Below are 20,610 nucleotides of genomic sequence, written 5' to 3'. Positions count from 1 at the left end.
TCATGCATCCCTTTAAAAAAACAAAACAGGTTTGACAACATAGGTGGGTTTAAAACCTTTATTGTCCATATTATCCGGTTTTGATTTGTTCACACATTGGAAGGTCATTTTCAACAATAAAAATCTTAAAACAGGTAGTGTCTAAAAATCAATGACATGACAGTTATAAAATAAATGTTAAAACATTGTTACAATCACATATTCAAATAAGCCTCTGCTAAAAAGCAAATGAGTGTAACTTGTCATCTATTTGACTTTTCCCTGAATCATTTTAACTCCACATGGTTCTTTAAAATGAAAACATTTGAAAGCTAAAAGCAGTGCAAACAACAATCATACCATTTTTTTTTTTTAAGTAGACATGATGTTTCTAGATTTCTTATTACTCTCATGACACGTCTTAAGTGTTAAGGTGTACAGTTTGGCTTATACTGACTTAGCAAAGCCCACTCGGTTGTTCTCCCGATCGAACACTGTATAGTACTGCCCAATGAACACATCACCCAGAATCCACAGGGGTCCAGCAGGGGGTGGGATATCCAGGCCCATGAATCCACTCAGACAGATCTCCTTTCCTCCCTGGCTTTCCTGTAAACACATACAAACAAAAAGAGAGCGATACCATGTTTAGAACGTTGTTGTGATTAGCAAAAATCCCTTTAGTGTTTTGCTTTCCCAATACTGGCTAGCTGCATGTGGTTTACAAGGAAACAAAACTCCAGATACATTTTATTTTTTTATTTTTTTATTCTGACTCATGCATGACCTTTTCACAAACAACACCTCAATTTCACAGCTCCACTGATGCAAAGTGTTGCATCAAAGCAACAGCAAATTCTAAGACTGACCTTGAGTATGTACTGTTCTCCAGTCAGTGAGTAAGTCTTTCCACCCAGGATGAATGAGATGGTGGGCAGTGTGGGCACTTTCTTACAGTCCACCATATACTACAGAGAAAACATGTTTAATTAGAGAACATGATCAAAACATTATACGTTTCAATAAATAAGTTGCCATTAATAACGACACACCAAGAATGCATACTTTGTTGACCAGTCTTGCAATAAATAAATAAAGAGTTCATTTTAAGGCCAGTTCGTTTTGTCCTTACTATATTTAAATTTAAAAAAAGGAACTACAAATTTTTACAGTAAATGGTACTGTATATTTGTATTCAATTTAAAGAAATTATACAATATTTTATTTGAATTCCACATTATTAGAGATCTATTTAGGTCACAAGGCTTCGATGACGATAATTATACAAAGATTTAAAGTTGCAGTACCTCTCCCTGGATCAGAGGGATTGCACCAATAGCCTTCTGCAGGGCTTTGATTTCAGCAGCTGGGCCGGTGATCAGAGACGTTCCAGTGTCCACGATGGCTTCACATCCTCCTTTACACAGAGTCAACCCACTGCCGATGCTCATGCTACACACACACATAAACACACACAGAGCACTGTCAACACTAGATTATTGTTACAGGGATTTCCTGCAGGGGTGGTTCAGTGGTAAGATTCTTGCCTCTCACGTGACAGACCAGCATATTTCACAACATATTACATATGCATGCACGCCTTCCATTTTTTTGATTGAATGAACATAAAAAGGGTTTCAAAGGTAATGCAATTTTTGTGTGAAAAATAAAAATCACATTGCCTTTACAAGCCGTTATATCTTACAAGTTAGTGTTTTCAAAACAGGTGCAGCTTTCATGTTAACTCTATGAACTAAATAGAGCATCAATAATTACAAAAATATAAAAAGTTTTCACTTTTATGCATTTGAGTAAAACAGCACTGCATAACAGAAAAGCTGAAACAGCAATTAATAACTTGAAGTTAATTTCAGGCAAGAAAGTATCTAATTTCATTTCCTAGCTTTGATTTCTAAACATATATTTGCATAAATAAGATAAAAACTGCATTACACAGTACAAGTACAGAAAAATCTCTCACCCATCCATGTGAATCTGCCAATAGGCCTGTCTGCTGATGGCCACGTAGTTAAAGTCTCCAGTGTAATATTTAGGGTCTGTGCCTCCAAGGAGCAGCTCACCACCAGGTTGAGTGTCCGGGTTTCTGTGGAAAAAATAAAAACTGGGTCATCCACAACAATCAGGCATGATTTTGATAGAACATTGTGTAATTGTTTAATTCATAAAATCCAGAGACAGATGAAAAGGACCTAAATAATAATGTACCTGTTCAGATAGAAAGAGAAAATATTTTTCTCCACTTTCTTCTGGCTCATCATCATGTCAAAAACAGGAGGAACCCCATCCACAGAGATGCGAGGATAAGCCATGCCCAGAATACCATCAAACTTGGCTGCGATGAAGGCCACTCCTGGCTGTTTGATAGCTTCTCCAAATATCTGCTTCTCAACCACAATATCCCCAATCTAACAGAGAAGTAACAGATCAGTTGCTGTCACCATTTGAACTGATAAAATCAAAAAATATATAAACGTGTTGCTTCTTACTGTGCACGTGTCCTGGCTGAGATAACCAGACAAGCTTCCAGAACCATATTGTATGGCAAATTCAGTCCCGTTTTTCACATAGGTGCTTGACTTGCCTCCATTGTACTTGTGATGAAGCACTACAGGGTTTAAAAATATTATAATAGAAAATAAATTAGAAGTAAGCATCATGCTGATATAACTACTTTATGTAACATTCACAGAGACCAATTATTAACCTTAGTTTACACGCCAAGCCCTTTATTCTCTAGTAGAAGAACAGAACTGAATGTATTAATGTTTTAAATCGAAATGTAATATTTAAATATTTGTAATTATATATTAAGTGTAGGCACTTTTTTATATATGTAAATTAATTTCTAAAGAGGGTTACGTAAAAAGTATCCATAGTACATTATTTGACTAAACATGTAGAAATAACCAATTATTCACACCAAGTAAAGGACTTCTACATCGTCACTGAGGCAAGGCTCTTTATTTGCAAGAGTTAAATGCATCTAACTAGTCTGAAAGGGTGAGATACAATCACTGACATGTTCAGATAACAGGAACAAACATGCTACCATCAAACACGCCACTAACAAAGTTGAGCAACATTTGGCCTTTCGTCATCTTGTTTTATGAAGAAATCATTTTGAGGAATTTTCATGAAGGTGATCATGGTTTGATAAATGAATTGATAAAATGACCAAAATGAAATAAATTTTTGAATATTTATTGGCACTAGACCATGATTAACTTCATATAAATAGCATTCCTCAAAAAAGCATACCGTGTGTGAGTGTGTATAGAGTTTTAAGATCTTAAAATGCCTAGGCTCTCGGTGGACTTACAGCAGGCAATGTCAGTCAGGGAACAGTGGATCGAGGGCACCCACAGGTTGGAGGATCCCGTGTCAAACACCACAGTGAAGGTCTGGACAGGAGTGCCAAGACCGATCTCTCCATAGTACTGAGCCTGTAAACAAAAACCCTCCAATCATTCAAAATTCAGTGCCATAACAGACCGTCTAAAACGTTTCCTCACAAGTTTAGAATTAATAGGTCTTCAGAAAAAAAAATGAAACCTTAAGTCCACAAATTTCAGTTTCACTGTGAACTAAATTTTTTTTTTTTTTTTTTTTTTTTTTATGAAATAAATGTCAGGTTAAAAAAAGGTTCATTCATTACTATGTATCCCATTTTTTACAGAGTTACTGATATTCCAATGTATAATGAACTAATGGCAACAAATGTAAAATTTTGTCAAATTAATTGACTTCAAAAGATTGAAAGAAAACAAGACAAATCCTTTACTTGAATCAATATGTATATCATGCAAAAATTAATGAGAGTCCAAAGAATTTGCATCAATTACCAAAGCTTGGTTACAAAACTACGATCAGCAATAATATCAGCTGCTTAGTGCTTTTTCCAAAGAGGATTGTTGTGGCCTGCTTTGGTAGAGGCTTTGTTTCAGAAGCATGACAAACAATCTCATGACCAGCTGTCTGACACAACCACACATACCATCATGGTTATGACTGGAAACAGACAGGCAAAATTTTTTGCTGAATAACAACTATTGTCAGTCACATTTCAACTTGCAGACATAGTGGAATTTATTAATCACATGACATGATTAAGCAAAAGGATTGTAGGTTAAACTATAACAACTGCTTGGCCTCACTTTTGCAACTTCCTGGATGTACACAGCTTTGTGTAATGTATGCAGTCTAAAAGAGCACAGACATTTACGTGCCTCTGACAGCAAATGCTCTGATTAGCAAATGAAAGCATGCCCAAATTAGAGATCATCTGAGAAAAAGTATAAACTGGCCAACTAGTGATGTTTGGTAAATGATTAGGGGCCATTTACTGTAATTGAGTGTGCAAGATCAATGTGGATTACAAACCACGGCCACCCTACACAGGAAATGACATTTACAAGCAGTACTCACATCGAGGTAGTTCTTCAGGGTTTCTGGAGTAGGACCATTGCTTGCTGGGAAGCCCAGGTTGTATTTCAAGGATGCAGAACTGGACACAAGCTCCTCTACATCTCTGCCAGAGTCACTCAGTGTCCGTCTGATGGAACGAAACTTCTGTAGAGGAATCCTGGAGAGAAAAACAGAAAACATCAATGAAGTGGGCAGAGTTCAGTTCAGTCAAAGCTCCTGCAGCAAACTACAAACATTCTCATTCAAAAAGGGATTTCCAAATCACACACTTAAGCACTACTCTATGACGTTTTGTAGTATAAATAGTGAGAGTAGTGAGTTCACACTGAAAATTCCAAAAAAGAAAAAGCTGCACTTTAAACACAATAAAATAACCTTACATAATTCATACACTACATGGTTGAGTACATATTGAGTGCATAATGTATAGTGTGTCATTTGGGATGCAGCTTCAAAGCTCATTTTCACCTACTTCATTTTGATGAACTCAAGTTCTATTTTGTATTTATAGACAATGCAATGTAATTTGATTTGAAATGTGTTGTAAAAAGGCTAAATAATGCAAGCTGGGTAAAAATGTTGTCAATTGCTGACTATGCATAATTGCAACAATACACAGGTAAATTAATTCTTTAAATTAATTACTTGATTTAATTGCGCACTCATTGCATGTATATGAAAATATGTGATGCTGTTAAATCATCTGTTTTGGACTTTGATAGGGTGGTGGTGAGTCAAACTCAGTATGTGTGTCAACTTCAAGACAGACAAATCAGGTCAGTTTCTAACATTCAAAACAAAGGCAAAAAAGAAACAAAGGGCTTCCACCATAAGGACTAAAATCAAGTCATAAGAGATCACCTTGTGTAACTGATATACATACACATTATCCACGTGTTTTGAGCCAGCTGGGATGAGAGCTATCAGCTTAAGTGCACTAAACTGGATTTCTAAAGGTTGAATCTTAAAGGGCCCTTCCTACTGATCTATAAACAGCTATTAGTTTCTGCTGAGTCACAAACCATCTCTCTTTTTCTAGTGGGAGAACTACATAACCTCTGGGCGTTTATAATCGTCAAAACAAGGGCTGTGTTTCAAATTCTGCGTTACCTAGACAGCGTTTTTATACGCTTAAAAATATATAACGGTAGAAAATTCTCTAAGCTTTAAAAGACAACTATTCTTTGTTTCAATTGCTGGATAAATTTATATTAAAACAGTCTAGACTACAATATACAACCCACATGAAAGAGCAAGAAAGATCTCACTGTGTGGTTTAGCTCTAATGATCGGATTGTGTTGCCGTTGTTGTTATTGTTATGTTTGTTTGTTCGACCTTACCGTACAATCGCGTCGGACGTCCAGAAAAAGGCAGCAGCTAGCAGCAGGCAGGCGACTCTCATGTTGGCGAGACTTCGGGAGCTGTTAACACATCTGAGGAGTAGTATCGATGTGTTGTTGTGTGACCTGATATGTAACGTTAGGACAAACGGCTACAGTCAGCTGACGCGAAACTGCTGCTGAGCAACTTTGTCTCACAGTCATGTGATGATGCTTTGAAGGACGTCAAGGCTGCGCGGGTTTCTGCGCAATCAGTGGTTGAATAATGGTTCTGAGGAAATGGTTATTAGATTATTGGTAATTAATCGAATTACTTTTTGTATGTAATAAATTTAAATAAATCAAATTAATCTTATTTTTAATTCAATCGAAATATATGTAGTATATATAGACACGCACGCGCACACACACACACACACACACACACATAAAGTAGCAAATTAAATATCTCAGTATCGACCTTTATAAATATATATTGATACGCATGGCTAAATAAAACCAAAATATTTATATTTCTCTTAAAGATCCAGTTGGAATGAAATGGTGCTGACTTGGTTGACACTGGTCCTGATCATTTTAATTAACTTAACCTTACATTTAGTTATATAATTTACATACATATTGCATAGGTTAAAACGATGGAGGACTAGGAGAGACACTTAAAAAAGAAGAATAAATTATCAGTTTAGTAATTTAAAAAAATTGAAATAAATTAATCACTTATAGAATACACAAATTAATAGACCTTGTTTATTTTATGTAATGTAATATTTATTTAGTTTCTAAATTGCATTTAAAAACATTAATTACACACATATTGCATAGGTTAAAACTATGGAGGACTAGGAGAGACACTTAAAAAAAAAGAATAAATTATCAGTTTAGTAATTTAAAAAAATTGAAATAAATTAATCACTTATAGAATACACAAATTAATAGACCTTGTTTATTTTATGTAATGTAATATTTATTTAGTTTCTAAATTGCATTTAAAAACATTAATTACACAGTGAAAATTACAGGTGGATCTAAATAAATTAGAATGTTGTGGAAAAGTTCATTTAATTCAACTCAAATTGTGAAATTTGTGTATTAAATAAATTAATAGCACACACACTGAAGTAGTTAAAGTCTTTGGTTCTTTTAATTGTGATGATTTTGATGATTTCACATTTAACAAAAATCCACCAATTCACCATCTCAACAGATTAGAGTATGGTGACATGTCAATCAGTCAATCAACTCAAAACACCTGCAAAGGATTCCTGGGCCTTCAAATGGTCTCTCAGTTTGGTTCACTAGGCTACACAATCACGGGGAAGACTTCTGATCTGACAGTTGTCCAGAAGACAATTATTGACACCCTTCACAAGGAGGGTAAGCCACAAACATTCATTTCCAAAGAAGCTGGCTGTTCACAGAGTGCTGTATCCAAGCATGTTAACAGAAAGTTAAGTGGAAGGAAAAAGTGTGGAAGAAAAAGATGCACAACCAACAGGGAGAACCGCAGCCTTATGAAGATTGTCAAGCAAAATCGATTCAAGAATCTGAGTGAACTTCACAAGGAATGAACTGAGGCTGGGGTCAAGGCATCAAGAGCCACCACACAACTGGCTAAAGTTGGTGTTTTCCTGGTGTATGTTAATCCACTCCTGAACCACAGACAACGTCAGAGGTGTCTTCCTTGGGCTAAGGAGAAGAAGAACTGGAATGTTGCCCAGTGGTCCAAAGTTCTATTTTCAGATGAGAGCAAGTTTTGTATTTCATTTGGTAACCAAGGTCCTAGAGTCTGGGGGAAGGGTGGAGAGGCTCATAGACCAAGTTGCAGGAAGTCCAGGGTTAAGTTTCCATGGTCTGTGACGATTTGGGGTGCAATGTCATCTGCTGGTGTTGGTCCATTGTGTTTTTTGAAAACCAAAGTCACTGCATCCGTTTACCAAAAAATGTTGGAGCACTTCATGCTTCCTTCTGCTGACCAGCTTCATTTTTCCAGCAGGATTTGGCACCTACCCACACTGACAAAAGCACCAAAAGTTGGTTAAATGACTATGATGTTGGTGTGCTTGACTGGCCAGTAAACCAGACCTGAACCCCAGAGAGAATCTATGTTTTGAATTACTGAAATAAATGAACTTTTCCACGACATTCTAATTTATTGAGATGCACCTGTATATTTTATAATGTAAATTAAATAAAAATAATGTAAATGTCTAAATAAAGTGATTTATTTATTTCCATGTTATGTGTATTATTGAACTGATAAATGACAATAAATATTCAAATAAAATCCAAACAGACATAAACTTAGATATTTAAAATACTTATACATTTTAAGATCTTTTGAAAGAAAAAATACGTTTAACTACAAACAAATATAGGGGAGAGCGGGGACGAAAGTAACAAAGCGACTTTATCAGACTACATGCCTTCCAAGCTGCCGCACATTCAACACGCAACCCTCGACTTGGCTGAGAAATATCCTGTTTCTATCATAGACTGTGGGTTTTTATCATATCAGTAAAATAAATGGACACGGCGACCCCATTGGATTCAACCATAGACAGTAAGATTTTATACAGTCTATGGAAATATCACGTGATTTGATAATCGTTTCCAGTGTGGGGGAGGGGTTAGGATTAGGCAGGGCAGGGGGTGGAAAATGAGCACAACAGATGGGCTGTGTATCTCGTATCTCATGTGTCACAGTTATGATCAATTTACATTAGTCATATTTAGATTTGAGCCACACCTTAGCTTTTACACCTCCACCTATGCATTTGCAGTGTTTCCAGATGTTTTATGCTCTTTTTTTAATTTATGAATTTAAAAATCTAGCTTTTATTGTTTAGTTACTTTTGACCGGGGTCGAAAGTAGCTAATGTGCAATTTATGCTAAAATTTAAATTATAACCGAATATAGCTACTTGTGCGATTTTCAATGTTTCCCTAAGGACAGCACACTTCCTACATCTCTTTCATTCATCCGTATTTGAAACTAAACGTGAGTTCGCCGTTTTACCACTAGATGTCAGTGTGACCTAGATTATGTTCTCACTGCGGGCTGAGAATGTGATGAGGGACTGTCCGGACAGCAGAATCTACAAATTTGCAAGAGTTTGTGCTCTTTAACTTGCTCAGTATAACTGAATGCTACAATATAAAACCAAGTGCCCCCTTATCACTTTTCATGTCCCCAAAATGGGTCTCCTGGCCTGGGGTAACTATGTAGCACTCTTTCCAGTTAATTGCATATAATACTGTTTTAATATTATATCTATCTATCTATCTATCTATCTATCTATATAGATAGATAGATAGATAGATAGATAGATAGATAGATAGATATATAAAATACTGTTGTTAAATCTATAGCTAAATGTTTACATCTGAATTTATTATATGAGTCCTTGCTGTTGGGTTAAATGATTTTATTTCCCATATGATTTACAGACACATACTTTATGAGCAATAATTATTTTACAAATAAGCATTCAGAATAATTTCCAGGGACTCATATCATGTGAATTGTGTTAACTTTGGTTGATTTTACATTCCAACGTTATGAATCTCATCTCAGCTGATTTTCAAAACTTACTTTTTTTGATAAAAAGAATAATAATAATTTAATAAATTATTAACTGTAGTAACTGTCTTTTTCCTAGCTTCTTTTGTTAATGGTTCACTATGCATAAAATCTGTTTACATGTCAGCTGTAGGTAATTGGGTGTTTCTGGGTGGTTCATACTGAAATTAACACTCTAATGGACCGAGTGTCACAAGCGTACTTTGACCTGTAATGAAGTCTGAATGATTCTGTCAGCCTGTTTAAGTGTTTTACAGTGTACTGAATAATGATCATGTGCATTTGAGTGCTGAAATAAATGAGGGGGGTGATAGCATTTTGTTCACATGAGCTTGTTTATTTGACAACTGAGCTGCATAATTTCAAACAGCAAATGTGTAAAGCATTAAGGAAATGTGCAGCAGTCGCTCAGTTTAGGTTTAAAAAAATCCATAGATTTTTTTCTACAACATGAACATTAAACATACAGCATATTCACAAACTATATACATCCACATGCCACTTTTTAGGCAAATGACACTATAGGGCCCATGAAATGTGTTACAATGCAGAAATAAATGGTAGCTGGTACATCACTGTTCCTATGCATTCATAAACCCAGGTCTAAAAAATAAACACATTCAAGAAAACTTCCATGATCTCCTGATTGTTAAGATCTATCCAATCTAAAAGGTCCGGTTACATGTTTATTCATGTCCTGTTTTACAGTGCTCCACAACATTAAACAAGGCTAAACACATTTGATATAATCACGTCTTTAAAGGTTTTACCTTCCATACATTTCAACCGCTGTCTCAGACCAAAATGAGCCAGCTCACACGTTTGAATATACCAGCTCAAGAGTATTATGATGTCATACATTTATAGATACATATATTCCAACACTTGCCTTGTATTTAAGAAGATTTTCTTAAGAAAAGCATATCATAGTTTGAGTTCAAAGGGCATTGGCTTAAAAACGAAGAGTGAGGATTGTGTTATAGGAAACTGAGAAGGCAAGAAAAAGTGCACTTTACCTCTGGATTAAATAACTACTTTTATCAGAATATATACAGTACAAATTTTTATATCTACCAAAAGAACACAGATTACATTCAATATCAAAGTTCCATAAGGTGCTATTATACCTTGTACATTTTTGCTAGAGGTGACACAGGACAATGATGTCAGATTGTTGGCAAAGTACTCTCAGTGATGACTGACAGGTGATTGGTCCTGCCATTCTGATCTGGACTGTTGATTTCCTTCAAAAGAGATTCAGACTAATTGTTCAGGAGAGGGAGAGAGAGATATGGGGACTGCTGTGACATTACATCAGAGGGTTGTTGCTTACTCCAATTGTCCAATTAAAATCGCTCGAAATGTTTTGTCACCACCCCTACCAGAGGAGCATCTCTAAGAAATGAGTCCTGGCCCAAACACTATGGTATGTTGAGGTATGTAGGTAACTCTTTCAAGCACTGAACTTTGAAAAGAGCAATATACAACCGAAAACCAGTTGTACTATAATAGAAAGTTATATATCTGACAAATACTGCAGCAGTCACACCAGCCTGCTTGAGGTCAGTATCAAACATTACATCCAAGAGTCCAATATGTGACTTCCAAATCTTTGAATGGAACATTCCGCTAGGATAAGTGCCGTCCGTTAGCTTAAAGAAGGTTAATATGTACTGTGCTAAACTAAGATTCTTCATAAAAATGAAAAAAAAAAAAGACACAGTTACAACAACGAAAAAAAAAAAAAAGCAAAGTCTGAAATTTCACACATTTTCTGGTCAATACTAATACGCCATTAAAAGGCGAGACATAAAAGTTGCTGTCAATTGGATTTTCATTCAAATATCTCAAGGAATCAGTGCAAAAGGCACTGGCTGTCCCTCACTCTCCACAAAAAAAAAAAGTAAACCAATATGTTTTGAAATTTTGAGTCCTCATAATAATAATGCTAAAAAAGCAACAACAAAAAAAACAAATAAATGAACAGCCTTTGCTTGGAAATCCATAGAAACACTATAGTAAATACTCAGTGACAGATCAATTAAGATGAACAGATAAATAGCAATTTTACAAGCAAACTAGTGTGCACTCAAAAGATCAGCTTTATGTACCATCGTTTTCATTTCTTTGGGGCTGATGAATGGCATCACTCTCAGAGCCATGATGATCCCCAGACACAGGAGAGGCCAGGTCGGCCTCGTTGGACAGGTCACCATCGGGAGACGGCGGTTCGTCGTCTTTTAAGGATGATGCATTAAATCCAGAGGTTTTATCACTGGGGAAAGCGATGGCAGCGGCGGCTGCGGCTGCAGCAGAGGCTTGCGTGGGAATCCCAGGGTAAAGCCACGGGAACGGGGTGGTCAGCGCCGCTGCTGCTGCTGCTGCTGGATACACCAACTTCTCCAAATGACTTTTATCAAACAAAGGCATGTACGATGCAGCTGCAGACGGGTTTATGAAGTAAAACGGCATGCAAAAGGGAGTCTGTTGTCCACTAACACCTGCCATTCCCATTAAAGAGTTCATTAACGCCACATCCGGCCGGGTATTGGTGGACTCTGACGCACCATTCGCGGACCAGTTCATTTTGGCTTTTTTGGTGACACGTTCATCTCCAAACTCCTGCTTGATCTTAACTCTTTTGGCCATGTCACACACTTTCTCGCATTTGCCATCACCTTTCTCCGCCTCTCCTCCGTATCCACTGTCGGTGTCCGTGTCGTTCTCATTGAGCTCGAGGTTCTGAGTCCTCTGGATGACAGGGACACAGTTGGCTTGAGTATCTCTCTGCGGGTCCCGATCTGGAGCATCGTCGCCTGGCAACGGCCGCTGCAGGATCCCTGCGCCAGGCTGGAACTGCGCGGAAACTTTATGTAAGTGGTTGATGAGTCGCGTGCACATCTGCTCGCGTGCCGTCCAGTTCTCCACCTTGTTCAGATACTGCAGGACTTCTTTGGCACATGCTTGAAAGCCTGAGTGAAACGTGTCTAAGTCAGCGTGGAGGGAGGACTTCAACGACCGCTCCCCTGTCATAAAAGAGACAAAACTCCTGTCATAAAAAAACTGAAATACAGACATACTGATAGATAGATAGATAGATATTCAAAATAACCAACATATATAGTGTAGATTTTTTTAGACACGAATACATAGAAAAATAAATAAAAAAAACAAGATAGATGAATAGACAGACAGACAGACAGACAGACAGACAGACAGACAGACAGACAGATAGATAGATAGATAGATAGATTATTAATAAATCAAGAACACATGCAACAAAAAAGTGGTCTATAAAAACCCAACATTGATAAGAATAATTGATATAAAAAAGTATATACATAACTGCAGCTATGTGCATTTTTTTAAATTGCTGTACTTTAATCTCCATTTACTGTTTTACTCGATGTGGCATTGATGTTTCTCCGATTGCACTGTGTAGGTTGCTCATTATGTAATTTACCGTTCTGCAAAGCGATGATCTTCTGGTGCTGTTGCTCTGTGACAGCTGTCAACGCGTTCAAATGCTTCAGAGTCAACTCAAGAACTACAGCCTTTTCCAAGTGACCTAGAGTCTGTAAGACAACACGAACATTTATCGGATTTCCCTACTTTCTTGCTTTGCTTATATGGGTTTAAAATTACAAAACACATTTTAACAAGACCAAACTAAATTCTTTACCGTAAGTTTCAGATGTTCCGGTAATAAATCTTTCAGCTGCCCAATACATTCATTTATTCGGTCCCTCCTCTTTTTCTCGATCAGTCTGTGTGGTAATTTATACGCATCCTGCGAATAAGAAGTATTAGCCATTGCAAAAAGTTCTTAAAGTAATAATTATAACATGGATTATTAGGGACTCGCGAAACAAAGTGATAGCCTACGTGAACTTGACGGACATCACGTTTCCATCACGGGTCACAGTTTGCTTACCTTTCCTTCCTCTCTCTTCACTCCTCTTTTGGATTTGCACATGTAGAGGGACGAATATTCAACCCTAAAAAAAAAAAAAAAGAAAACTCTAATTTTTGCTAGTCTATTAATTTCTTCATCAACCTCAGACATTTAAAAAAACGTAACATTAGTTGCGTTATAAAAAAATAAAATAAAATGTAAGCATAAAAACTTAAAAATTACCCCAAGAAATCCGCGTGATCCAGGAACTGTCTGCCCTGCATTCTCGGAATTCTTTCATCCATAACTTTGTCCAACTTTCTTGTGTGCTTCTTTTACAGTCAGGTTTGTTAATCCAGTATCTGCGGAGCGCAGTGCGTTGTGTTTGGTCTCGCGCAGCACCTCTGAATGATGATGTGTGTGCGCTCGCCTGAGCTGACACTCTCGCGCGCGCACTCTGCGCGTGGCGACTACCGCGCACGCGCGCTGACTCACGTGTAAACTGCACCAGCTCTAGAGTCTGGGAATTAAATGGGCTTGAAAGTTGTCAGTTTATTACTGAAGAGAGGTTGAAAAATAAAACCCACCAACATATTGCTCAGACGCGTTAAACGAATTGTTTTTGAGCTCCCAAGGATAACATCTAGCCTACATACACATCTAAATGTGTAATCTAAATAAGCATATGTCTTATTGCTTTTACATAAAACCAGTTAGAATTAGGCCTATTATAGTCTAAGTCGACTTTTTGGCATACAAAATAAAAACATTATTTTATGTTTTATTTTCTTTCCAATTTAGGCCACCCCTAAAGGTCTGCAAACTAAGTAAACAAACATTTATGGACACATTAATTAACTTGGCTAAATGCATTTTCAGCCATGCTTCCTATTATTATTTATCATGTTTACTATATATATATATATATATATATATATATATATATATATATATAGACTAGTAATTCATATCTTTGAGGAAGAACTTCTGCAATGTCAATGTGTTATTATTATTATTATAAATTATTATTATTTTATTAATATTTTATTTTTTAGTAATCTCTATAAACATTTAACATGTACCTGCACAGTATATTTCGTCAATATATTTTTAAATAGGCAACATCTTTTTAAAGATTGGTAAATACTTTGCCTGCTAGTCTAAATTGTAAAAAATTATAATTGTTCTTTACGTAGATCAACAAACTGCTAAGAAAATATTTATGATAAATATTTTATGACAAATAATTTATTTGCAGCATTATAATAACATTTCTGTGCAGCATGTTTAGCTTGAACTAACATCTAAATGTACTGAGATTGCTTTGCCTATTCATGCCATCTGATACGAGGTGTGACATAACACAAAAGCACATAGAATAGTCTGACTGAAAATATACCACATTCCATCAATATCCATCCTTCAGAAGGCTTTAGCAGATGAAACCATTATGAGATTATAAATCAGAGTTTTTCCAGCATGTAAAAAATATAAATTGAGTCTTACAAAAGCTCTAGGTGAATACAGACATATTCATTATAAGAAACATGCCCTGCATGTGGTTAATGACTTTCCATAATTAACAAAAAATGAAATGAACACGTAGCATTTCTGCTTTCTCTCATAATATTCATAAGAGATTAACTGTAACCCGCTCACATGCCCACAGGTCACGTAACTTCATCAAAATCATGTGACTGACTCCAGGCTGTTATGAATAGATTACACAGTGTGTTGCAGGAGCTTGGCAGGACTCGAGCACTCGCCCACATGTTTGCCAGAGACAAAAACTGTTTCTGCTCTGTAAGATCCATGTTTCCTGTTTAGTTTTCAGGGAGACTGGTAGCTGTCGTGTGTTGGAGTCCCCCTTTATGTCTTCCCTCCCCTTTCCAACCCTCCCTCCTTTCCATCTCCTCTTCGGTGCTCTATATGTGGCTCTTGTGGAATCTGCTCCAAATGTTTTCCATATTAGTTCAGAGTACTTTCTGATTCCGAAAAGCAGGTATCGCGTAGGGAGCGAAGCCTCCAGTGAGGAGTGAGGGGAAGGGCACGGGAACAGTCCAGCTAAAGGTAGCAAAAGAAACGGCAGACGAGAAAGAAAAGGAAGGACAAACAGATAGAGGACGAGTGCAAGAACGTCCAGTCGGCCTCAAAGGAAGATTAAGAATCTCATCACGAGACAGGAGGAATTATGGGGTCGGGGACGAGTCCGATGAGGTCGGCTGGAGAAGGCAATGCAAATGCTGGCACGGAGAAGAAGGGACAAGCAGAAACTGGAAGCCCAGTGCTGGAGGAAGCCCAAAAGTGTTGTGGCTGCCGCTTTCCTTTGCTGGTCGCTCTGTTACAGCTTTTGCTGGGCATCGCAGTAGCTGTTGTGGCCTTCCTCATGGTTGCCATTAGCTCCTCTCTGCTGGCCAGGGAGACGCCCCATTGGGCCGGCATCATTGTAAGCTTCCTTTTGCTTCTCCCTCAACTCCCAGCATGCCTTGTTTACTCTTTTTGGGCCATGCATGAGGCCGTCTCATATCAGATCCATCGGCCACACTGCCAGACTGTACATAAGCATACATAAACAATGTTACAGAGAGCATGCATGCATGTCCAAAAATTACATAAGTGAGAACAATGAATACATCCCTAAAGAGACTCATAAGTTTTAAAGCTGTTATGAGAATCATCACTGAGGGTGTCATATTGCAAATCTGGAAAAAAATACAAGCTCATATGCTAATGAAATTAGATTTTGCTTGCTCAGTTGTGATATTTAAGTCTGTAACAAAAAAATAATAATATTTTAAGTTTAAAAACAACACAGGTTCCATAGATAAAAAGACTACTAAAAATGCTACAGCTGTATGTTTGTTTGAAAATCACTGGAGAGTTAGAACAAACTGTACCTTTATAAATAGAAAACAAGTCTTCAAAAGATTGAAAACCATCCCTCTGTGCAGACATGCATGTCCAGTCACGTAGGCCGAATGACAACAAAACAGGGCTGAAACATGCACAAGGATAACTTTGCAAGCATCCTTTTTTTTCTCTCATGTGCTTACATAAAAAAGTACATTACTTAATGCTTGTTAATTCTAAATTGGCATTGCCACCAGCCAAAAAATAACTGGTCTTTTACAAATAGCTTGTGAGTGCTACATTATATCATCACCAAACCTTAGATTAGGTCTTTTCTCTCTCTCAATTTGTACAGGTTTATACAGGCCTATGGTCAATCATTTACTAAAAGAAGTACAAATACCTGCGCTAATTAAACGAGGTGATAAAGTGAAAAAGAGAATCTTTTGTGTAACAAAAATAAAAAAATTACATTTGAATTTCTTTACATTTTTATTTAAGTTTGCAATTTTGAATCGTGTTTGCTACCTACATTCAACAAAATCCGAAATGTAGTCTCGGTTTAATTCTAAATGCCACACAAACCCAAAATAGAACTGTTTTATTGGGTAAAACATTAGCTATTATGGCAATAAAACAAAGTTTTATGAGATCGCTATGTTAGATAAACATTTAAATTAATGGATGCACATATAATTGGAGCGATAAGGTAGAGCAGAGAACATTCTCAAGTTCAGCCCTCACGAGACCAGTGCTGCTGTTCCTGGAGAAAAACACTGAGGTCACCAAGACTTCTCTGCCTTAGATCCTGGGAAAAACAATCAAATTAGATACCACACGTTAGTCACAAGACTCCAATCATGCTGAGAAAAGGAGCGGGGAAAACCCAGAGAGGGACAGAGGAGAAAAGTGTGAGATAAAAAGCATGAAAGATTAAGTTATCTTGGAGGTTGGTGGGGGGGGGGGGGGGGGGTCAAGCTATTCGATTTGCAACAGCAGTCAATATATTATCAGATGACAACTCAATGCTGAGTTGCACAATGCTGATTACAATAAGGGCTATGCTTGGCTCATAACAAGCCTGGCAGACGCAGAGGACATAGGAGGTCTGCTGCACTGCAAATGAGATTAGAGCAACCCAGTATTCTGGTATGTGTTCATGACAACAATGACAACATTTTGCAACAATGGACTCTGAGATGCACATGATCATGGTGATCACCCTCCAAATGGCCTATTAAAACCTGATTAGCATGTATGATTAGTTTATATATTGTTTATATATAAAGTCTTGTGATTGTGGTATGCTTATTGCTTCAAAAGTTGTGATCATTTGTGAATGTTATCATGATGAACAAAATGTGTCCTAAACGTCATAGTCACAGAGCTCATTTTATTCAATAGTCCAAAAGCCAATACACAAATGTCAAGGGAATCAGGGTGATGCTAATTTCTGGGTTGGCCTACAAAAAATGTCATCACTGCAGTACTCTATAAAAATACTCTACGTTGTGTTTTGCAGATGATTGTGGTGTCTCTGCTGGGATTCATCCTCTTCTGCATCACCAGAGTGCCTGATGAAAGAGCATCAGCTCAGTTTATTGTAAAGGTAAAAAAAATGAAAGCATTTTTTGGATGAACCAAGATTTTCCTCATCTGTAAATGCTTTAAAAACATGTAGAGATGCGACTTAGCTCGGATAGCAGGGGATTCTATGGTAAAAATGTAGTCGTTATCCAGCAATGGTCAATTTACACTGTATTGAAAAAATAAAAATTTCTGGACACGTTTAAAGTTGAAGTTGAATCATGACTTGAATCGAATAAAATGGCTAATTGGGATGGTTTCATTCAAGTATGGCTGTATACGAAATTACATGCTTTCTGAGAAGGTATACTTATTTTGAAAGTAGTTACTTTGTGAGCATTAAAAAAATAAGCTCTATATGAATCAGCATGTCTGTCTTGAATATGAATGAAAATCCAGACATACTTCATTTGACATTTTGTCAGTGTCATCATGTGACCTACACTTCATTGCTCATTCATAAAAAGATTTAGGTTTAAGATCATTGTTATGTTCTGGGTTCTGATTCTGATCTTCTTTTGTGTTTCACAAGAGTGCTAATGACAAAATCAACATTTTCAACTGTTTCTGTAGGCATATTTTTTATATTTAATGACCAGTTGACATTGGCAGTAACATTCCTGAGTCATCAAGTAGGATTATTGAGCTGGTTTTAAATGAGCAAGTACAGGCATTTTAGTCTATTTAAATCTGATTTCCGGCACCTTGCCTTAATCACCACAGATGACTGTAACAGCTCTCTCACTTCTGCCCAGCTCCTGTACTTCTTTCTGTGCACGATGGGGCTGGTCATTTCCGCAGTGGTCATCGCCTTCCAGTGCTACCATTATGCCCTGACTAACAGCTACAGCTGCAAGGAAATGGGGGAGCATTGTACGTGTACCCTGGACCCTGAGGATCCCATCGCCCGCACTTTTTCCTACAGCGGTGTGACAGCCTGCAGTGCCATCGTAAGCACTCTACCCATGTATTACCTTCTGCAGATGGTGCTGAACCTGGCTCAGGCTATCGTCTGCCTGGTGGGAGCCTTCCTCATATGGAAGCACAGGTACCAGGTGTTTTTCGCTGGGCTACAGACGGGATCTCCTTCTGCCCAGACTTGGCAGAAAGTTTAGGGAACTGAGAGATTTCTCTGGAGAAGTAAACATGTGGAGCCTGGGAGTGTTTGTGCCTTTAGGGAAGAAACTGTTTGCTGCAATATCTGCCCCACTGGGAGTTTTATGCCATGTGACCTTTTATCAAAGCAGCCGAATGACTCTGTGTTTGAATTGCCATATTATAAAATTTTGGAAAGTTTTATGCAACCTTTAGCATTATTGTAGCTTTCTACATTGGCTGTTTGAAAATTTCCACTTGTTGAAGTGAACTTTTTACACCACTGCCAAGGAGAGTCTTTTTATTTATAAAACCAGTAAATGGCACAAAACGAGACATGACATTTTAGAAAAATGAGCGACACAATGTGTTGTTGTGGTTGTTCTTGATGTGGCGATGCCATGCCTAAAAATTCCTCTAACTGCCAGCATTAAATGTTACGCAGTCAAAAAATAGCAAAACACGTTTAAAATGCAATTATTCACAAATTGACCTTTTTCTAACTTCAGGTGCATTCATTGTTTCTGAGACAAAACTCCTGATTGTTCAATTACTGTTGGGGTAATTAAAATATTGTACAATTATGCAATATACAGTGTATTGTATTAGATTTCATATTTTCATGTTTGCATTTTTATTATGTGAAACATTATCTATTGTTGAATGCATGTTTTAGCAAAATCAAGTAAAATATTGGTCTCTAACTATTAGACCTACAAATCTGATTTTATTGATCTTCTAGTTTATTAATAAGCCATATTAAACACTCATGAGAATACATACAGAAGCAACACTCTTTAATATTTCTTAGATGAAACATGATTTCTAAAATATAACATATCAATTAATAGAATACAGTACTGCTTTACCTGAAGAACTGTTTAGAGCACTTAAAAACAAAAAGCACTTTGTACACAGCAGTCAGAAATAATCGGTGTTTGCAGTGACGAGGCTGGACAGGCTTGTGGACTGAAGTCACAGTTCATGCAGCCAGTGAACAGCAGTCAGTCAGGGTACGGGGGAACTCAAAGGGGGACTTTGACAAACAGCAGGTCATTGCCTCCAGATTCATGCAATGCAAGGGCAAATGGCCTTTAATTTTTTTTTTTTTTTTTTTGGTCTATTGCATTTTTTAAATTTGTAGCAAGGTGAAAATTGAGCAAATGTAAAGCCTGACAATCAAACCAAAAAGCTCTGTTTGTTATCATTAAGTCCTTGTCAATGACGCTTGTAAACCAAATTAATACAACTGAGTGATCTGAACACTGCCAACAGGAAGAGAGCTGCCTGAGGTGTTAAAAGAGTCTGTTGCTTTAAAGAGACCTTCAGTCTGGTGTTTGGAAGAGATGGAACATGAAAAAAAAAAAACACCCATAAATGTAAGCTTTGTATGACTCATCTTTCCTTTGAGCTGATTTCTATTAAAAGGCATTTACATAACCTTCTCTCCTTCATCATTCAATTGCATGTCCTTTAAATATTATTTACTGAATTTTATACTTGTGTGTTTCTCTCTTGTTTTCAAGCAATCACAAATATGCCATCTTTGGATCCACAATGATGTAAATGTAATCTAATTATAATAATAATAATGAATATAATATACTAATAATAATTTAACATATTAAACGTTTGTTTATTATTAAAATAAATAAGGTTTGTTCAATTTTATAGTTTATTGTGACCAATACTGTACAGTGCCGTTCAAAAGTTAGGATTTATCAAAAACACAGTAAAAAAGTAAAATTGTTATATATTAATAAAATTTTAAATAACGGTTCTCTATATATATTAAAATAAAATGTATTCCTCTAAAGGCAAAGCTGAATTTTCA

General features: G+C 36.9%; 3 protein-coding genes across 3 annotated transcripts; 1 reads left to right on the top strand and 2 right to left on the bottom strand.

The window, feature by feature from the left end:
* Positions 1–44: 44 nt before the first annotated feature.
* Positions 45–5,973, bottom strand: LOC127977491 (cathepsin D). The gene is made up of 9 exons (XM_052582378.1): positions 5,767–5,973; positions 4,426–4,582; positions 3,320–3,443; positions 2,487–2,605; positions 2,206–2,405; positions 1,961–2,083; positions 1,287–1,431; positions 849–947; positions 45–588 (listed from the first exon to the last, which is right to left on the bottom strand). The coding sequence occupies exons 1-9, from the start codon at positions 5,826–5,828 to the stop codon at positions 427–429; spliced, it is 1,191 nt and encodes a 396-aa protein (XP_052438338.1). The 5' UTR covers positions 5,829–5,973; the 3' UTR covers positions 45–426.
* A 3,692-nt stretch (positions 5,974–9,665) lies between these two features.
* On the bottom strand, positions 9,666–13,717 carry LOC127977672 (class E basic helix-loop-helix protein 41). Its single transcript, XM_052582658.1, has 5 exons — positions 13,488–13,717; positions 13,284–13,347; positions 13,032–13,139; positions 12,813–12,924; positions 9,666–12,375 (listed from the first exon to the last, which is right to left on the bottom strand). The coding sequence occupies exons 1-5, from the start codon at positions 13,547–13,549 to the stop codon at positions 11,453–11,455; spliced, it is 1,269 nt and encodes a 422-aa protein (XP_052438618.1). The 5' UTR covers positions 13,550–13,717; the 3' UTR covers positions 9,666–11,452.
* Positions 13,718–14,793: 1,076 nt separating this feature from the next.
* Positions 14,794–20,216, top strand: LOC127976987 (sarcospan-like). Its single transcript, XM_052581590.1, has 3 exons — positions 14,794–15,690; positions 17,617–17,703; positions 18,437–20,216. Exons 1-3 carry the CDS (start codon positions 15,436–15,438, stop codon positions 18,794–18,796), a joined length of 702 nt encoding a protein of 233 aa, XP_052437550.1. The 5' UTR covers positions 14,794–15,435; the 3' UTR covers positions 18,797–20,216.
* The last annotated feature ends 394 nt before the right edge of the window (positions 20,217–20,610 follow it).

The sequence above is a fragment of the Carassius gibelio genome, chromosome B18, assembly GCF_023724105.1.
Source record: "Carassius gibelio isolate Cgi1373 ecotype wild population from Czech Republic chromosome B18, carGib1.2-hapl.c, whole genome shotgun sequence".
Taxonomy (NCBI): Eukaryota; Metazoa; Chordata; class Actinopteri; order Cypriniformes; family Cyprinidae; genus Carassius; species Carassius gibelio.
Note: the sequence above shows the minus strand (reverse complement) of the source record. Positions and strands in the feature narration are given on the sequence as shown.